This window comes from Myiozetetes cayanensis, unplaced genomic scaffold, assembly GCF_022539395.1.
Source record: "Myiozetetes cayanensis isolate MyiCay16 unplaced genomic scaffold, myiCay2020 scf10, whole genome shotgun sequence".
Classification (NCBI taxonomy): domain Eukaryota; kingdom Metazoa; phylum Chordata; class Aves; order Passeriformes; family Tyrannidae; genus Myiozetetes; species Myiozetetes cayanensis.
Window position 1 is genome coordinate 4,531,844 of NW_026086605.1, and position 19,784 is coordinate 4,551,627.

The window sequence follows — 19,784 nt, forward strand, 5'->3', positions numbered from 1 at the left end:
ATTCATTCACACCTCTGGCTGCTCCTACGTTGAAAAACGAAAGTTTAAATGTGTTTGGAAGTTTAACAGCTGATCTACATTAATTTACTCTGCTCTGCTCTGGAGAGAATCCTCCTGCAGGGCTCTGGAGTTCTGGGGGTGCTGACACGGGAATGATGTGGAGATGCTGGAGAGAGTCCAGGGGAGGCCGTGGAGATGCTGCAAGGGCTGGAGCTCCTCTGCTCTGGAGCCAGGCTGGGAGAGCTGAGGGTGTTCACCTGGAGAAGAGAAGGCTCCAGGGCCTAAAGGGGCTCCAGGAGAGCTGGAGAGGAACTTTGGACAAGGGATGGAGGGACAGGACAAGGGGGAATGGCTTCCCACTGCCAGAGGGCAGGGATAGATGGGATATTGGGAAGGAATTGTTGGCTGTGAGGATGGTGAGGGCCTGGCACAGGTTGCCCAGAGAAGCTGTGGCTGCCCCTGGATCCCTGGAAGTGTCCAAGGCCAGGTTGGACAGGGCTTGGAGCAACCTGGGCTAGTGGAAGGTGTCCCTGCCCATGGCAGGGGGTGGGACTGGTTGGTCTGTAATGTCCCTTCCAACTTCAACTCTTCTGTGATTCCATGATTTTTGTTTCATACCAAATTGCCATGACAATTTCCTCAGGTATGAAATTCATCTTTTGAGTGTTGCAGCCCTGTATATTCACTTCAACTACTCCCCAAATCTCAGAGAAACACCAAGATAAGACCAAAGCTCTTAGGCACTTTCACAACAGACTCTGTCAGAAGGATAGCAGAGCTGTGTGGTGGCTGCTGGACACCTGGACAGGGCTGGATTTGCCAGTGTGGGTTTGATGTGTTCATGTGAAGAAAAAGCAAAAATGGGTTTGTCTTTGCCAAGCCATGGACTTGGAGGTTATTTGAGTGTCTGTGAAAAGACACTGTGAGAAAACAGGGTTTGTCTCCAGCTCCCCTGAGCGTTTTGGAACCGTCTGCAGCACCATGAGCACAGTGATGGACTGAGTTCCATCTGGAGCTCATCTTAAGCAGCCAGTTTAAAAAATTTATAATTCTGACTGGTGCTGGCACATCCCTTTTGACTGATGACATCTTTAGGGGAGACAGGACTGACTGAGGGCTATTGGATGTTTTCCTCCAGGCCCGTCGAGCACTCCTTAGAGGCTGTTGTGACAATCAACGTTCACAGTTCGGAGATGATCCCTCCTGATTTCCATTTCATAGTAGTAAACATTGTCTTCTTGCAGCCCCAGCTTCTATTCTCGTCAGAGTTTGTTAGAAAATGCTTTTGAAATCCTGGAACGGAAGCTCTGGTGGCCTTTCCCTTTTATATTCATGGAGTTTGCACGTTCCTAAGAGCTCCCATCAGGTGCCTTTGCATCATGTGGGAAAATGACCCACATGGACCAAATCAGTTCTGGGGGAGTTCAGATCTCAGCTCCGTTCCATGGGAGAAAAGCACATTCCAGGAGTGATTATCTGGTGGAGGCTGGGGATTAGCCTGGAAGTGAGAGGGCTCAGAGCCCACACAGATAACCTGGTGTCATTTTGGCTTTAATCTCCCTTACTTGGACTGATGTGGAAAGAAATATTTTAAATTGAAAGTAATGCTGTTCTTAAAGGCAACAATAAAGGCTCTGTGCCTTAGAAAGGAGAGAAAATTCCTCAGTATTCTCTTGGGCTGGAGCACCTCGGAAATGGCACTGAAAGGGGAATTTAGAGTTTTATCAAACCATAGAAAGAATCACTTATTTTCTGAGTCATTCTCCGAGGTGTTCTGATTTTTAGTGGTTTTTCTTTTCATCAAAGACCTGGACATTATCAACAGGCTTTTAGCAGATATTTAGAGAGAGAAGATGGACAAGAAGAACCTATTTATGGGATCTTTCTATATCTGAGTCGCCACAGGAATGGGTTGGAGTTGTTACTACAACACTTTGACACACCACAGGGAAATCTTTAACTTTCTTTTTGGCACTTTTTACTTTTTCCACGGTTTGAGAGAGATGTGGTTGGTACAGCTCTTCTACTTTTTTAATGAAACTTATTGGATTTTGGTGGGTTGTTTTTTTTTTTGTAAGCATCACAGTACCTGAAAATACCACTCAGTGAAATTAAAACTCAGGGTTTAGCTGTGGTGCTCAGTGTAATGATTTTTAAGAGATTTCTTTCTTGAGCAGAGTATTGACTTTCCAAATGCAAATCCTGATATTGTGTGGTATTTTTAGGAGTGCTGTTTATTACCTTGCAAAGCCTTTAATGTCAGAGCAGTTTTTAGCTGAAGAAGGTGTTGCAAAAGCTTCAGTGCCAGACCCATGAAATTGGAAACGGAAACTTTTTGAGATGTTCCTTTGTTTTCTTAACAGAATTTCGCACATTCAGTAATGAATTTTAATGATGGAATTACATCTCTGTGGGGCTCTCAAGCAATGTTATGTTGTGATAGCAAGAAATATGTTGCCTTTTCTTAAATAATTGCCTTCTTTACTTTTATTTTTCCAGGGCAGTTTTGTGGCCTGCATGACAGCCATTCTCAGGCAGATGGAGGACTATCACTATGCTCATTTAATCAAGACTTTTGGGAAGATGAGGTCGGATGTTGTGGTGAGTTTGACTTGTTTTATCTCTTCATAAAATAGTTCACCATGTGTTTGTTTTTTTTTTTCCCCCTGTTATTGGTCATTAAGTACACTTGTGAAATGTCAACAAAATGTGCTTGGCATTATAGAATTAATATAAAAATCTTTATTAAAGCCCTGGGGCCATTCAGTGCTTTAAAAAGCATGAGGCAGTGGATTTGAGGCAATTAAAAGAAAGCACGAAGAAATAGCAGTGATGAGACTTTTATTTAAGAAGAGAAGAAAAGAATATTAAATAAAACTTCCTTAGGAAAGGAAGTTTCAGTGTTAAATCTGCCAGATGTCCTGCTTTCTTTTCTTTAAGTAGCTGGGTAAAATCTCACTTTTCCCTTTTGCACAAACCATTTTAACCTTAGAGATGCCCTTAGTTGTTAAATAAGCAATAATAATTGAAATTTGTCTTCTCAGAGTCGTTCAGTGGCCTGACTAAGGCAACAACCCAACTTAATTAAAGCAATAATAGAAGGGAGTTTATAGCTGAGGAGATAACTCTGCAATAACCCAAACTGGCTTTGCCATATGGCTGCAAAGGGGACACCAAACTCTTGGCTGAGCTCCCAGCAATTAGTGATGACCCAAAGCTGCTCAGCCCTGTTCCATTCCATCCTGGGAATGCTCCAGGCAGTTTCACCTGCATTTTAATCTTTATGTGGGTTCTCCTCCTTCCAGACCCAACAGAACAAGCCCAGGGGCTTTCCTTTGTGTAATTCTTTGTGTTTGGGCTTTCCAGTTCGTCTTTAATTTTTGTTCTTCTTATTTCTACCCAATTTTCTGCCAGATTTGAGCTCTTTGGCCCATGCCAGTTTTCAGAGAAGTTCCTAAAGCCTCTGTTTGCACCTGATCTGGCATCACTGAGTCACAGAGCTGATGATTCCAGAGGAGGAGGACAGAGTCCAACTGCAAAGAGCTGCAGATGGGCATCACTGCATGGAAAGGGCTTCCCAGTTACCCTGCTGTGGGATCTTGGAGCATTTACATGGATAGTCATTTGGTTTCCCACTAATAATAAAACATTGAGATAAGAACAGTTTCATCGTTAAAAGAAAGTAAAATAGAATAAAAATAACATAAAAGTTGTTATTAATGTAATAATGATGATAATTATGATGATGGTGATAAAAATAGCAATTAAAAGAGAGGTAACAAACAGAAAGGCAGGAATAAAACCCCAGACAGACCAGTGATGTCCAGTAAAATGGCTCAGCACCCACTGACCGATGCCTGGCCTGTCCCCCAGCAGTGATTGGCAGCTCCCAGCCAGTTCTCTCAGTTTGGTTGGGAAAAAAACCAGTTTATATAGGAGATATGATGTTCTAAGGTGTGGAACATCAGGACAGGTCACCTGTCCTGGCCATTCTCCTCCCCAGCTTCTTGTGCAGCTCCTCCCTGGCAGAGCCTGGGCCACGGACAAGTCCTTGACTCAGGGTAAGCCCAGCTCAGCAAAATCCCAAATATCAGTGTGTTAGCAACGTTATTTTCATCCCAAATCCCAAACATAAGAAGAAAATTAACTCTATCCCAGCCAAAATCAGGACAACATCTAGCAAAAAAAATGCAGGGAGAAAAGTGCTGCTTAGGAAATCTGGGATTTTTCTAATGGCTATAAAAGTGTTTGGTTTAAAAATCTCTCTTTTTTTTCTTTTTGGTCTAAATTGCCTGCAAGGTGCTTCTGTAGGTCAGATCTTCCTTGTTAAAACAAGAATTATTATGTATTTGAAATTTGGCAAGTGGTCTATCTATAATGGGTCCTTTTTAAGAGTTTGATTTATGTGCACTCAGTGCTCTGGGATTCAGGAGGAATCACTTCTTTCTCCTGTCCTGACTCTGAATATTCATCCTGCCTGTTCTGGGGTTGTGGAGCTGGAAGTGGACTGTTAAAATCATGTTTTCCATCAGCAAGTGAACTGTTTGACTCCTTGTTTTCCACTGTTGTGCTCATTTGTTTTAGCAGGTATTCAAATCCAAACTTGGTCAGGTGCTGCAACACTTTATATCTTTAATTAAATGTACCTTTTAAATGTTTTAATAATCCTGTGTAAATGATAATGTGTGTTAACAGAAACTAAAGCAGATAATAAGTTGGTAAAATATTAAATGGGTAATATGATAAGAGTAGAAAATGCTGCCTTAAGCCGACTTAAAATATTATAAAAGAAGGTGTGCAGGTGTAATGGCAGAACAGTGTTCATCCTGTCAAAAAAGGGAAACTTCAGCGAGTAAACTGAATTTTCTTTCCCTTTTTTGTAAGCACAAATAAAACTGATTGAGTCATCAGTGAGAACAAAAAGATGATACAACCCAGTTTCTGTGCTGAAGAGAAAAGCTGACACAACCTTTTCAGTGAGGAATTTCTGTTCTCAGAAGTATTTCCTCACAGATGAGATTTCAGTGTTGATGTGAAAGCCCCACCTTGGTCTCTGGTTTCTGTTCCCCCATCAGAACTGCAGCTCTGTCACCTCCTTCACTGTCACCATTCCTTGTTCCTCTCTTGGAGCTCCTGATTCTTTCCCTCCTCAGTGGTGGGATGTTCTGAACTGTCACTGGATGGTTTGGGTGGGGAAAAAACACCTTTCCCTGCCTCTTCATTTAACATTTCTTGGTTTTCCATTTCTTTAATCCATCAGTTCTGTGAGCCACTGTCATTTGACTCACCCATCAGAGCTTAAATCCAGAAGTGTTTTCATTTCATCCCAACATCCCTGGACATGGAGGTGATAATTGCACCTCCTATTCCAGAGTGTTCAGTTCAATCACAAAGCAGTGATTTAGGACTGAAATCAGATTAAGCCAAACAGAAATTATTAGGTTTTCCATGAAAAAAATTGACAAGAAAAGTGAAGCTGTGGTTGCTTCTTCTCCATGGGAGACCCTTCAATCTCTCTGTGCTCTTGCTCAGCCGGGAGATGGAACTGCTGGAGGGAACTTTATGGGCTGTGTGATGTAGGTGTCAGTTTTAGATTATTATAATGGTCATATTTGGCCTCAAAAGTCTTTTAAAGGGTGAGGCAGAATGCAATAAAACCAGTCTTTTATCCCTCTGCAGAACACTGTGTTTAGATTTATTAAGGTATGTCTGTTCAAAGAGGAATTTCTGACTTCAAGGTCCCTTCCAACCCAAACTGGGCTGTGATTCTGTGAAATCCAGACCTGTGATTCTGTTGTCATCCTGAGAGGAAACATCACCCAAGACCAGTGAGGTTTTTTCTGGGACTAATTGATTTCTCTCCCCTTCTTACTTGATAAAAATTATTTTTATTTGAGACATAGGTGGTATTAGTTGACAAAAATCATGTTGATGTTTTGCCATGTGGAGTATCTCAGGCTGAGCTTGCTCAGTGGATGGGAATTGAGAAGGGGTCTCACCTCTTCTGGATTAAGCTTCCTTGGGATATTAAATATGATTTGTATTTGGAGTTGGAGAGAGAGACCAGGAGCTGCAGCCCTTGCTCCTTTTAATACAGGTTTTTATCATTTTTTTATGTTCAGAAAAATTTGGTCTGCTTCCAGATACACTGAAAAAAAGTGTGCATGCCCTGGGAGTTTCCCTCTCCACACCCAACCCCCAGAAAAGCCCTGGGTTTTGCTCATAGCATGAGGTTAATTCATCCAAACCATTTGCTTTTCTATAAGGAAGATAAAATGGCAAAGAGAGCAATATTCTGAATGCACAAACCACAGGTGAGCATGAGGAGCTTTGGATTTGATCAATAATTAGCTCAGTTGTTACAGAGCATTATTTAAAGTACCTGAGTGAACGTGGGGCTATTAAAATGTAAATATCAGTAGATTAAAATGTAGAGCTGAATCAGCAAAGTAGGTCAGATCGGACGTGGCAGAACCCCCAGGGTCAGGAACGAGCCTGAATCATCAACAGTGTAATTCCTCCACCAAAATACATGAAAGATGAGCAGTAAAATCTGCAGTTGGATCTCTTACACTAAGACAGGTTTTACCGAGCTTGTGAAGAGCATCTGGGGTGAGTTTGGCTTTGCACAGCGGTGACACCTCCTGGGCCATGAGCAGCTCCAAAACAGCATGGTGTGCTTCAGTGGGAACACTGGTGTTTGGTCAGAGGTTGGACCTGATGATCTTGGGGGTCTTCCCCAGCCTTGATGGTTCTGTGATTTGATGATTGATTGGGTACCAGGAGCTGGGGTGCAGAACATCCCAAAGCAGCCCTCGTGCCGTGCGTGTGGCAGAGCCCAAGAGATGGAGAGAGACTCTTCAGGAGGATTGGAGTGGCAGGACAAGGGGCAATGGCCTTTAACTGAAAGAGAGTAGGTTTAGTTTGGATATTGGGAAGGAATTCCTCCCTGTGAGGGTGGGGAGGCCCTGGCACAGGTTGCCCAGAGAAGCTGTGGCTGCCCCATCCCTGGAAGTGCCCAAGGCCAGGCTGGAGCAACCTGGGCTAGTGGAAGGTGTCCCTGCCCACAGTAGGGGGGGAATGGGATAGTCTTGAAGGTCCAACCCAACCATTCTATGATTCAGTGATCTGTGATCCCAGTGTTGTGTCCTCCTGATCCTGCAGCTCCCCCATCCCACTGCCTGGGGATTTCTGAGGCAGGAAAAGCATTTTAACAGAACAGCCAACCCGGAGATAAAATGTGACCAAGATACCATCTCTCACACGTGGAGAAAGACTGATGAGAGCAGCAACTTCAGATTTGTTTCTCACTGAAAAGGTTACATAAAAAACAGTCTTAGTTAAAAGTCCAGTGAATGTAACATTTTGGGGTTTTTTTTTGTAGGCATTTGACATTTTAAAGATAGACGAGATAAATACCATCACTGAGAAACTGAATCAAAGGGAAAATATTCTAACCTTGGAATAAAAGTTCATTTTTATCTCTCTGTGAAGTGGATCAAGGACTTTCTGCATTAAGTTCTTTTTTCCCCTCTCTCTCTCTCTCCCAGGATTTGATATTACTCCAATTGTCAGATAGCAATTACAGATTCCCAGATTGTAGGAGATGATTTACATTGTAAAGTACACGAGGCTTCTGGTCCAAAGAAGTGTTTGTTCATAGCTGTGTAGGAATAAATTGCTTTATGCTGCTAAATTAACTTCTGTTCTGGGACAGGTTGTCACTTGCAGAAGGAATTACTGTTGCTGCCTTTAGGGAGAGTCTCTCCCAGTTTTGGGATGGCCAAACCACTGATTTGCTCTACTCCATGACAGCGTGATGGGCACCACCACACTGATGGATCCCATTTTGAGCTAGAACATGTGTTTATTTTAATAAATAAACAATCTTGATTTCAGGAGGATATTCACAAAGGGAGGGAAAACTCATCAAGTGACTCCAGGGAGTATTTTCAGTGTAATTATAAGATTTGAATGAATATTTAGCTTTTATTTTTTCTCTCTTTCCGTGTCCCAGTGTGCTTTTAACAGCTTTCCAAGAGACCCCAGGCACGTGTCACAACATGTGTGTCACAATACAGGCTGCCCACAAAGGGACTGTGAGACTCTGTCTGTAGTGTGGAAAATAATTATTATATATAAAAAAATACAACATATATAATGTATGTGTGTGTGTATATATATATATATATATATATATAAAAAATTATTCCCTTTGGGATAACTGGTGCACCAGTGGTAGGTCCTGAGTCATCCCATGGGTTGTTACAACGTGGGTTTAAAGTTGTCATAATTTCTGACAAGTTTTTAACTAGAATTATTGTAGGATTTATGGCCACGATGTATAAATATGCTTTAGTAGGATTTAGGTGTGTTTTATATATGAATAATGGCTTTTTTTTTGGAGCAGAACACGAGGACACCTTTGGAGTGTGGTCATTAATAACTGCCACCATCCCGTGGATGTCTGTGATCCAGCAGAACAGCCCTCTCCAAATATTTTCTCTTCTTTTAGGATTTCCTGATGGAAACATTCATCATGTTCAAGAATCTCATCGGGAAGAACGTCTATCCCTTCGACTGGGTGATAATGAACATGATGCAGAATAAGTGAGTACGGAGGGAAAGGCTCTCAGGATTTCTGGGCTGGTTGGGTTTGTGTTTGAGCCGAAACCACGGGGTTGCTTGGAAACAGTAAAACACAAAGCTGCAACCAGGCTGGGCTGGGCTTTTCTCCTTCTCTGATGCAAAGAATTATTATTTAAAGTCTGGCTCTGGAGGTGGCTGAGCAGTGTTTTTGTGGCCTGCTATAGGTGTCCCCAAATTAAGGCTGGCATCAGCCTGAGATCCCAGATTTTGGAGCCAACAGCAGGTGCAGTAAAGTTCTATACATACCTTATAACAATTAAATTTATTCTTCTCAGGATAAATGATGTGTTTTCCATACGATCTCAGAACTGGTTACTGTATAGAGTTGCATGCTCAGGAATATTTTCAGTGGTGTTAACAAAAAAAGGGCATTTTAACCCCAGATTCCACCATCGCAGTAATGCGGAGAAAGGCTCCAAATGTTTCTAATGCTCATTTTTTTCCTCAATAATTGCAGCTGTGTCATTATTTAGCATTCCTTTGTGCAGTGTTTTATGCTGGTGACATTTTATTAAGTGTGTCAAATGCTTTTATGTGTACTGAGATGAAAGTATAAGGCAAAAACATTATATTTACCAGTTGCCTGGAGAAATCTCTGCTGCGTTCGCTGGAAGCGACCACGGCTATAAAGTTGTCAGCGTTTACTTCCATAAAATGCTGAACCACAGTTATAAAAATGCACCATAACTTTAATCTTGGCTTCTGAAGTCTCTTTAACCACCTCCTAAAATTCATTCTGAATAAATATGAGGCAGGAGGTTGAGCCGTATTTTGGGGTCGCCTCCCTGGTCTGGGATTCTCGCTCGTGTGTGGCCACAGCTTGGGAAGCACCTGGGGTTTGAAATCGGGAGCTCTTGGAGAGCAGCTCGTGAGGAACATCTAAAGCCCCTTGGGTTTCTTTCTTTTTGGTAATTTTCAACGTGGTTTTGCTTCTCCAGCTGTCCCAGGAGCCTCGTTGCAGGTGCTTGGGAAACCCTCACAGCGTGTGCTTCCTGTGTCCTTTGGAACAGGAGAACCCCTCTGGGCTCGGGGGATTCTGGAGGAGATAGAAATAGGATTGGGAAGATCTGTGTTTGGACACTCTTAACACCTTGACTGGCAGAAATAAGCAGACATGTGGCAATTACAGGGGTATGGAAAATATTGCAATGGGTATTCCTTAAATGAGCCAGCTCTGGAGTCCCCAGTACAGGAAGGATGTGGAGCTGCTGGAGCAAGTCCAGAGGAGGCCATGAAGATGCTCCAAGGGCTGGAGCCCCCCTGCTCTGGAGCCAGGCTGGGAGAGCTGGGGTGTTCACCTGGAGAAGGGAGGGATCCAGAGAGACCTGAGAGCCCCTTCCAGTGCCTAAAGGGGCTCCAGGAAAGCTGGGGAAGGGACTTTGGACAAGGGATGGAGGGACAGGACAAGGGGGAATGGCTTCCCACTGCCAGAGGGCAGGAATAGATGGGATATTGGGCAGGAATTGTTGGCTGGGAGGGTGGGGAGGCCCTGGCACAGGTTGCCCAGAGAAGCTGTGGTTGCCCCATCCCTGGAAGTGTCCAAGGCCAGGTTGGATGGGGCTTGGAGCATCCTGGGCTAGTGGAAGGTGTCCCTGCCCACGGCAGGGGGTGGGACTGGTTGGTCTTTAAGGTCACTTCCAACCCAAACCACTCTGGGATTGCAGTATCTTCACACTATTGCCAAATGACCTCTCAGTGTTCAGTTGGGTGGGGATTTGACCTTGGTTTTTATTTTAAACAGTGAAATTATGGGCATAGAAATGAAAGAGCAAAGCTACAAAAAGAGTCTCTTCCCTCCCCATCGGGTTTTCCTTGAAGCACAAAGGGCACCTTTCCCCAGGCAGTTCCTTGCTCTGAAAATTTGGATCAGTACTGAGTATGGTGCAGAGATCCACAGCCAGGGCAGGGCCTTGGGTTTTTGATCCTTAAAAATAGGCTTGTCTTTATCCCACCCTGAACATCAAGTCCTGAAGAAGCAGAGACGGGATGTGTTGTTAAGATCTTGGATTCTTCCTGACCAACCTCAGTGCCAGTAGAATATCCAAGTAGTGTTTAAAGTTAAAAACTTCCTCTAGTCTTTGTGTTGCTGATGAATATCTGCAGAAGTGCTGAAGGGGGCTGTTCATCCCTAATTCCCTTGTTCATTTTCGTTGCACCAGCCCGTTTGGAAATGCTCCTGAATTGATTTCCGTGCTTTTCATTTTCCCTGTTGAAGTTGACGTGGTTCCCAAAACCAGAAAGCTGCACTGTAAAATACCTTCCTTTGTCCATCTGCCCCCTTTATTTCCACCCCTGTAAACTTTTATTGTAGAAAAGCAGATGAAATTTAAGAACAAATCCTGCCTTTTAAAGCTGTGACATCTTCTCAGTAGAAATAACTCAGAATGTGCAGTTTTGGGTCGTTCTTGAAATCACGTCCTGCAGGTCAAGTGTTTCTGTGCCATGAGCCAAAGAAAGTGAGCTAAATTTTAACTCTATCCTCAGTTTCATTTATGTCCCTGCATGGAATTTATCTGATAGTGTGAAACAACAGGAAAAAAATAAAAATAGCTGGAAGAGAGCCCACTCTTAGAGAGACCAGTCCCTTAGGGAGGATCTCATCACCTTCGTGGCAGAGAGAGCTCAGGCAGCTCCTCTCCATGCAGTGGTTCCCTTGCAGTTAAAATACAGTGGATTCAGCAGTGGATTGAAATATTCTGGCTGAGATGAGTGTGAGAACAACTGGAACACAGGGAATATTTGCAAATATAAGTTTAGTTAAAATTCAGTATTACAATTTTTTGAACTTCATTTGCGGGATAGATATATATAAATATGTATATTATTTATTTTTTATATATATATAAAAATATCTGCACACTCATTGTCACAGAAATGACTCTGTACTTTGCCTGGTTTTGGTGCAGTGCATGAAAGCATCGAGGTCCTCTCTCTTTCCTGCCCCCACAATATTCTTTACCAGGCACAGGATCATCACATCCCATGTTCCAATAACACAAATACTCACACTGTTCCCTCCTCTCGTGCTGAAATGAATGCAAAAATTCCTCATATCCAATGAGGTAATTGTTCCTTTTTTGGTAAAACATTTACTGATTATTCTCTCATTTAATTTAACCAACACTTATCACTTTAGCAAAGCAATTCCTTGATTAAGAGTCCAAGGTTTTGGTGTCACCAATCTCATGGAATCCCTTGGTTTGCCACCAATGTGACATTGGTTTGCAGATGGCTGGCCAACATTTTTGGGGTAAAGGAGTTCAATTGGGGAGTAAAAAAGAGAATGTGCAAACTGATGCAATGGGTTTTGCTTTCACTGTCAAATTTTTGGTCCAAATCAGCTGCTGGTTTACTGTGAACAACAATATCCAAGCACCAGGGATGGAAAAATCCACTGATGAGAGAGTGACAGAGATGGATAATAGATAATAGAGTTACATATAGATATATATAATAGAGATAATATGGCTAATAGATCCCAGAGCGTGTGTTTGAAACAACTGCTCCTGAGGAGAACTTGGAAATAGCTTGTAATTTTATTTAAGATACTTGTCCACCTTCAAATTACACCTGCTGTAAGGTTTGGATGTGCCCACCTTTTCAGGATGAGTTGTTCCTGTTAAGGTAAAGGCATAACATCTGTATTTAATGGTTTCAGGATTTTCCTGTGTTTTAGGATGGGGATGGGAAGTGCTTTGGAGGCAGATTCTTCACTCCAGGCATCTCCAGCAGGAGAACACACCCCAGGAGTTTGAAATGTAAAAGGAGTTAAAGCAGAAGGCAGGGATTTTGTATTGTTTACCTTTCCCCCTTCTAACTCATGTTTCTGAAATGTTTTAGAAATTGTTTTTAACTTTTGTCAGAAGCTGACAAGCCCAGCTGAGGTTCCTCCTAAACACATAACTCACGACATGAAAGCAATTCCTCTCCACGCTTTCGTAAATGAAAATAATTTAGTCTTTGGTCTTACTTTTGGCATTTGAGACAATCACTTCCTTTGGTAGACCTTATGATATATTAATTTGTAGCTACCACTTTCATCTGCAGCTGTTCCACTGGAAGCTGAGTTGCCTATGAAAAAGGAATTTGATGTTTTCTGTTCTATTTTTTGTTTCTAATGTCCACATTTACATAAAATACCTGTTTGTTTTGCCTTTTGAAGTCGGAGAAAAAGGGATGAGATGCTTCTCAGTGAAAATGAGGTTTCTTGTGCCTGCTAATTTTTTTTCCAGAGGAAATATATCTGTCCCTGAGGAGGGAATGTGGTAGGTGTTCCCTGCTTCCCACCATTCCAGTACTGGCTGTGCAGGTGGCTGGAGGTTTAGTTTCCTCCTGGAAACTTGGTTGTTGTGATTTAGTTCCAGATGGCAACTTAAATGCCAACAACCAGTAACTCCTTACTCCCAGCAGGAGGAGGGGGAGAGAATTGACAGTTTTAAGGTGATGAGGCTTGAGATAAGAGCACAGAATCCTGGAATGGTTTGGGTTGGAAGGGACCTTAAAGCCCATCCAGTCCCACCCCCTGCCATGGGTAGGGACACCTTCCCCCATCTCAGGTTGCTCCAAACCCTGTCCAACCTGGCCTTGGACACTTCCAGGGATGGGGCAACAATGCATAACAATAATGAATAACAGTAATAATAAATGTAATTTAAATGAAAATAGCAAAGAGAAAAGCAGATGAAAACAGTTGCTCATCACCAACTGACTGATTCCCAACCAGGCCTTGAGCAGCCACCCCCTCCAACATCCCACCCAACTCCATGTGCTGAGCATGATTCCGTATGGTCTGGGATATCCCTGGGGTTATTTGGGATCAGCTGTCCTGGCTGTGTCCCTTCCCCACTCCTTGGGCACCCCCAGCCTCTCCCTGGTGGGGTGAGGAGAAGGAAAGGCCTTGGCTCTGTGCAAGCCCTGCTGAGCCATAAGAGAAACATCCCTGTGTTACTCACCCTGTTCCCTGCACAAATCCAAACCACAGCTCCACACCAGCTACCAGGAGGTAAATTAACTCTATCCCAGCCAGAAACTTGATCAATTTTCTGTGTGAGAACCAAAAAACACCTTGCAGAGAGGAGGATGAGGGCGATACTCCAGATAAACACGTACCTTTTCGCTGTTCCGGAGTGTTTATTTTTGCAGCTTCCAGGGAAATGTGGGCTGTTCTGCTCCCTGGTTGTCACAGCAGTACCTGTCACATCTCCCCTGTGCTCTCAGAATTAGCTCCAGTGATGGCTGTGCCCATCCATCAATAGTGGGCAAACCCTGACGTGCTGCAGCAACTGGAGCAAGTTTCGCTTTCAGCAGCCTGGGAGTTATTCTTCCTGACAAGGAACCCAAAGCCAAAATAAAAAAAATTGGGGTTTAGATGATGGAAATTTGGTTTAATTGCAATATTCTGCTGGGCTTTACGCAGACTTATTGAAAACAAAACAAAGCAAAACAGCAAACCCGCTGGTGGTTTTAATAAATGTATGAAAATGGGCTCTTTGCACTTACATAATTGACCAGTCAAGTTGCATTCATCAAATAAGTGCAAGTGCAAAAGCCCTTGTTTAAAAATCCATCCCAAGCTCCTGATGGATGAGGGGTAGTTTTCATAACAGGGAAAAAGAGGCCAGGAAGATGATAAAGATTCTGGATTGCAAACTGCAGGAAGAGCAGGACACACAGAGTTCCACAGTTTATCAAGTAATGTTGGCTGTGTGGGGCTGGGGTGGAAGAAGTAGGGAAAAAAAAAATCTTTAAAATCATTGTTTCATTTTCCAAACCCCTGCATGGGTTCAAGCCTGTGTTAATTCCATCTTCAAAGATATTATTAACGGCTTCAAGTTGCTCCAGGACAGGCTTAGGTTGGATATTAGGGAATATTTCTGCATGGAAAGGCTGCCCAGGGCAGTGGTGGAGTCCCCATTCCTGGAAGTGCTCCAGAAACAAATGGATGTGGCACTTGAGGAGATGGTTTAATGATGAACACAGTGGGTTGATGGCTGGACATGATGATCCTGGAGGTCTTTTCCAACCTGAACAACTCTATTCCATGATTAGTAGATGTGACTTGAAAGTCTGAACTTACACCTGGGGCACTGATCTTTAGAACATTTCCTTGATTTCTGTTTTTATGGAATATGGTAACTGCTTTACATTTCCAAATTGAAATTGGAACAAAGAAAGCATTTGAAATGCAGTTGTATTTTAGGAGGACAAAAAATCTATTGTTTCAAGAAGAGTCTGAACAGTAGGAAAAGCCTGGAGTAGAAGGAATTGGTATTACTTTTCCTGACTATTAATGCATTTCCTACAGGACTGTGCTTACTTAGAAAGTTTAAGAGTCCAGACATGCAGCTTGAACAGCAAAATAATTTTGTTCTGGGCTGGAATGCAAGAAGACTTTGAATGGGAGCAATTTTGTTTTTACTTAGTGCTGGATATTTCTCTGTATAGAAAAAACTTCCCCCTATTTACCATGTATGGATTGAGGATAACAGTTTTCAAAGCATGGAACTTCCTCAGGAACCAGCTTTTAGCATTAACTCCTGTTTCTCAAAGTTTACTTTTCACCTGTAAATAAAAGACACAAATGCACATTGATGAAACAATATAAAATTTCTGTACATGGAGGGATGGTTTTTTTTGCTGCCCATAAAACCTGGTTGCATAATGTACTGACCTTTTCAGTACAGACCTTGCAGGATTTTTTGCTTTAGCATTGTACCTGTCAAATTAACTGGACCTGGGAGTAAAATGAATGTACTTGACTGTGTTTAAAATAACAAAGGGATTTCTCTTACTCAAAAAGGCCTCGATTCCTTGTAGGAATATTCTTCTTTCCCCTTGATGGTTTCCATAGCAGGAGGAGGGGAAGCACCCTCTGTAGAAGGTTGATTTATCCCATCCCAGAGAGTTAGAAATGTTGTCCCTCATCATATATTGATAACATATATCAATGTTGTGGTTGTGAGAACTGATGAACATTTTGGGGAGTTGGCAGCTCACTGGATTTAATGATCTGTTTTTCTCCTTTATTTCTGTAATCTGAGATAAATTTTGCTGGAGAAGTCATGGCCTTAAGCTGAAGGAGGACAGGGTTAGATGGGATATTGGGAAGGAATTGTTGGCTGGGAGGGTGGGGAGGCCCTGGCACAGGTTGCCCAGAGAAGCTGTGGCTGCCCCATCCCTGAAAGTGTCCAAGGCCAGGCTGGAGCAACCTGGGCTAGTGGAAGGTGTCCCTGCCCATGTCAGGGGGGTGGGATGAGATGATTTTTAAGATCTTTTCCAACCCAAACCATTCCATGATTCTAAGCTGAGCAGCAGCCAGTGAAGCTGCCCACACTGGGGATGTGTCTGGGAGATGTCTCAGTCCCTCCCAGCTCCATAAAAACCAGGTGAAGGCACTTGCAGGTGTATTTCATCCTACAGCACAAAAGGGAGAAGGTGTTTTAATTTTGCTTCAAAAATACCACCTTGAAGCATCAGCTGCACGTTCATTGCTCAGGAGCACTTAACATCATCTCAGAATATTCCTGATATACTCCCTGACACCTCAGCCTTTCCTTTGCCACGAGAAAATTACAGTGACTTGAAAGGGATTGTCTTAGGGCAACACCTCTTCCTGCACCAGAAAGAAACACAAAGGGATAAATAAAACAATCCCAAGTGCTGCTGTTCTTGAGTTCAAGGGGGGGGGGGCGGAAAAGTGAACTTGGAGGGGTTTTGATTCTTTTGTTTTTGGCACCTTGCCAAGTTTTAAGTAGCAGTGCAGTCCTGAGGTTTAGGCCTGGTGATGTTCCTGGTCACGGACTGCTTGTCCTCCTTGGAGTGGTGGTAAATTTATCCCTTCGAGACCTTTTGAATGCTACATGTGCCTTAGAAACCTTGAGAACTTAGAGAAATATATGGATTTATCACAGAATCATGGAATTGTTAAGGCTGGAAAAGACCTCTAAGACCATTGAGTCCAGCATCAACCCAGCACCACCACCGTGTTCACCACTGAACCGTGTCCTCCAGTGCCACATCCACGTGTTTTCTGAGCACTGCCAGGGATGGGACCAAACTCCACTTTGTCCTGCTGCTTGTCTTCCTTGGTGTATTTCACCAGCTCTTCAATATCTGCTGCAAACATTTAATGAGCAGTTGAGAGGCACCTCCCAGCCTGTCATTTCCCAAAGTGGCTCAGAAATGGGATCATTTTAGAGGAAAAATAGGGCACAGGAGCTGCCCAGAGTGAGAGAGGCAGCTTGGATCAACTGTCACAATAAGATAATATTGAAAATGGCTTTTTCTTCTTCTGTTTCTGGAACCATCTTCCACGGGACGCTGTGAATGGCTGGTTTCTTTTGTTTTTAACAATACACTTACAAAGCCAACTCATTATTTTGGATCCTTGCCCTATTTTTTCCCCGACTTGTGTATGTTGAGCGCTAAGAACTCCTGGGTTTAATACATTGTTTTGAAAGAAAGCTGTAAGAGGTTATTAGACTGTGTGTCATGGTAATTCTCTGCTGAGAGTCTAATTGAGAGCTGAAGCAGCATTGCCAAATTAATTTCAAACGGAACAGAATGATTCTGATATTATTTTCCCTTCTGGAATCTAAACCTGGGTTGCCATCAAGGTACTTTGGGATGACTGCACTCACGAGCATTGTACCAGCTAATATATTTATCAGTTTGGGTTTTAGGCTATTTTTTGGTTGTCAAATGATGCAGTTCAAGAAGAATTCAATATATGCTGCACTAAATGATGGATAATAAGATGCTGTTACATATTTTTGTTTGTCTCGTTCGTGCTCTAATTGTTTCAGGAGGAACAGAAACCCTTGGCAGCTTACATTTCCTCAGATAAATTCTTCAGTGTAAGAGTTCCTATAATTTAAAATTTTCTTAAAATTTTCTGATTCCAGCTGAAAGAACCGTAATTTAAAATCTTTAAATTTGATTTTATAATTCTAATATTCTTTTTTCTGTTGCGGTCTGAAGCCCCCTCCCCCCCCCAAAGACCCTGGTGTGTAGATATTCCAGGATTAACTCTCTATAAGGTGAGATCCCGAATGTTTGAATTCCCATTATTGTCCCAGTGTGGGATGAAGCTGCATCTGAGTATTTGCTTTCTCATTTCCTGGAGCCTTTGGGACCAGGTTCCTTCCAGCTTTATTCTGCTCTGCCTGGCTCCTCACATTCAGTTCTGGTGCCAGATCACTCTCTCCCTGCAGCACCACATTTCTTGGGACCACCTGGGTTTGCTGTCTGGGAACCCACAGGGACAAATTATCGGTTCTAAATGTGACAAAAAAACAGAGTGAGAAAATGACCATGACAAGAATCCAAAGAGCATCCTGGTGGCACTTGGGGACATTTAGTGCTGGATTAACAGTTGGCCTCGACCTTAGAGAGCTTTTCCAACCTAAACAATTCCATCACTCTGTGGTTGTGGGGAAAAAAAGAACCTTGGCACCTGAAGCCACCTGGATGTGCTTTTCCAGTATTACTGGGAATTCTGGTACCCTGCCAGCCTGTGCTCCATCCCCTCTGCACATTTAAACACCCCCAGGAGGGGTGTCCACGTCACACTTCCAAATACGAAACTGCTGCTCTTTTTTAGCCCAGGACGTGTGGCAAGAACACAAATGTGTGAATCCCCATTGCTCATAAAAGCAACGGCCTGAAGCAGGTAATTAAATCAAGCTGAAGGTGTTAAATCCCAAAGCATGTGAGCAGGACTCCATTTGTACCAACAGTGAAAGTTTAAAGTCACGTGATGTCTATTTTTAATGTCTGTTTTTACCAGGGAAGGTGTAGCAATTTTCACTTAAAATCGTTATTTTTCCGCCTCAGTGTCAGTTAAGTTAATGCTGTTGCAGGTTTAAAAATACCTGGGGAGTGAAATATGTGCTGCTTTTTTGCACTTGAGTTTTATTAATCTTCTTCCAGCATTGTAAAAAGCCCCTCAATATTGCAGTCTTTAGAAGGAACAAAAAAAATGGTTGTTTGGATATTATAAATGGAATTTCAGGCTTAAACGCTTTTCCTGGCTGTTCCTCTGTAATGCAGATTTCTGTAGTTACCTTTGGACTGTAAATTCTGTGGTTCTGACCATCAATTAGTCCCTTCATTATTTTCAGCACTCAGAGGCAGGAGAGAAAATGGCCTTTTGGCTGGTCAGTCATATTTTAAAAAGGTTTTTATTTATTTTTCCAGTAAAATAACTTGCTCTGCACTGTAATTCTCCTGTTTTCTTTAAATAAGTATTAGAACAACAGAAATTCATGCCCCTTTTCTTCCTCCAAAGAAACAAGGGGGAATCCAAACCCTCTGCTCAGCAGCCAGGCTGGGAGAGCTGGGGGGGGTCACCTGGAGAAGAGAAGGATCCAGGGAGACCTGAGAGCCCCTTCCAGTGCCTAAAGGGGCTCCAGGAGAGCTGGAGAGGGACTGGGGACAAGGGCCAGAGGGACAGGACAAGGGGGAATGGCTTCCCAGTGCCAGAGGGCAGGGTTAGATGGGATATTGGAATTGTTGGCTGTGAGGGTGGTGAGAACCTGGCACAGGTTGCCCAGAGAAGCTGTGGCTGCCCCATCCCTGGAAGTGTCCAAGGCCAGGCTGGACAGGGCTTGGAGCAACCTGGGGTAGTGGAAGGTGTCCCTGCCCATGGCAGGGGGTGGGACTGGATGAGCTTTAAGGTCCTTTCCAATCCAAACTGTTTTAAAATTATTCTTGGAGAAGGTTGTAACATTGTGAAGGAAAACAGAGTTGAATCCGTGCTCCTCTCCTTGAGTATCAGCAAACATTTCAGGAAAGACTGAAGTGTGTTGATTCCTCTTGATTTACTTTCCCTGGTCAGATCAATATCTGTAACATTCCCAGGTTATTCCTTCTAACTGCCTTCCATCAGTCACCTTTTGACACAGGAATAAAAAAGTACTGGGAAATAATAAAAGCTCCAATATTGTCCCTTGTGCTGTACCAATCTCAAGAGCCATCAGTGAAGAAATGGAAGAAGGGCTTTTATCATTGCGGGTATGAGAAGTCAGGAGGCTTTAAACCTGAGGGATGAGGCACAGAAAAATTTATCAGGCTCCTGGAGAAGTTTAACCTTCACATGCTGAAGCAGTGAGGGTGGCTGGGTAGCTCTAGATGTA

At 43.0% G+C, this 19,784-nt stretch overlaps 1 protein-coding gene across 2 annotated transcripts in view; it reads left to right on the forward strand.

Annotated features, from left to right (window-relative positions):
• Positions 1-19,784, forward strand: part of DOCK1 (dedicator of cytokinesis 1) — a 263,338-nt gene that overhangs the window by 142,737 nt on the left and 100,817 nt on the right. For both annotated transcript variants that reach the window (XM_050305334.1, XM_050305335.1), the window contains exons 28-29: positions 2,500-2,601; positions 8,516-8,610. In XM_050305334.1, coding sequence (XP_050161291.1) covers positions 2,500-2,601; positions 8,516-8,610 — 197 coding nt within the window. The remainder of the gene's footprint in view (positions 1-2,499; positions 2,602-8,515; positions 8,611-19,784) is intronic.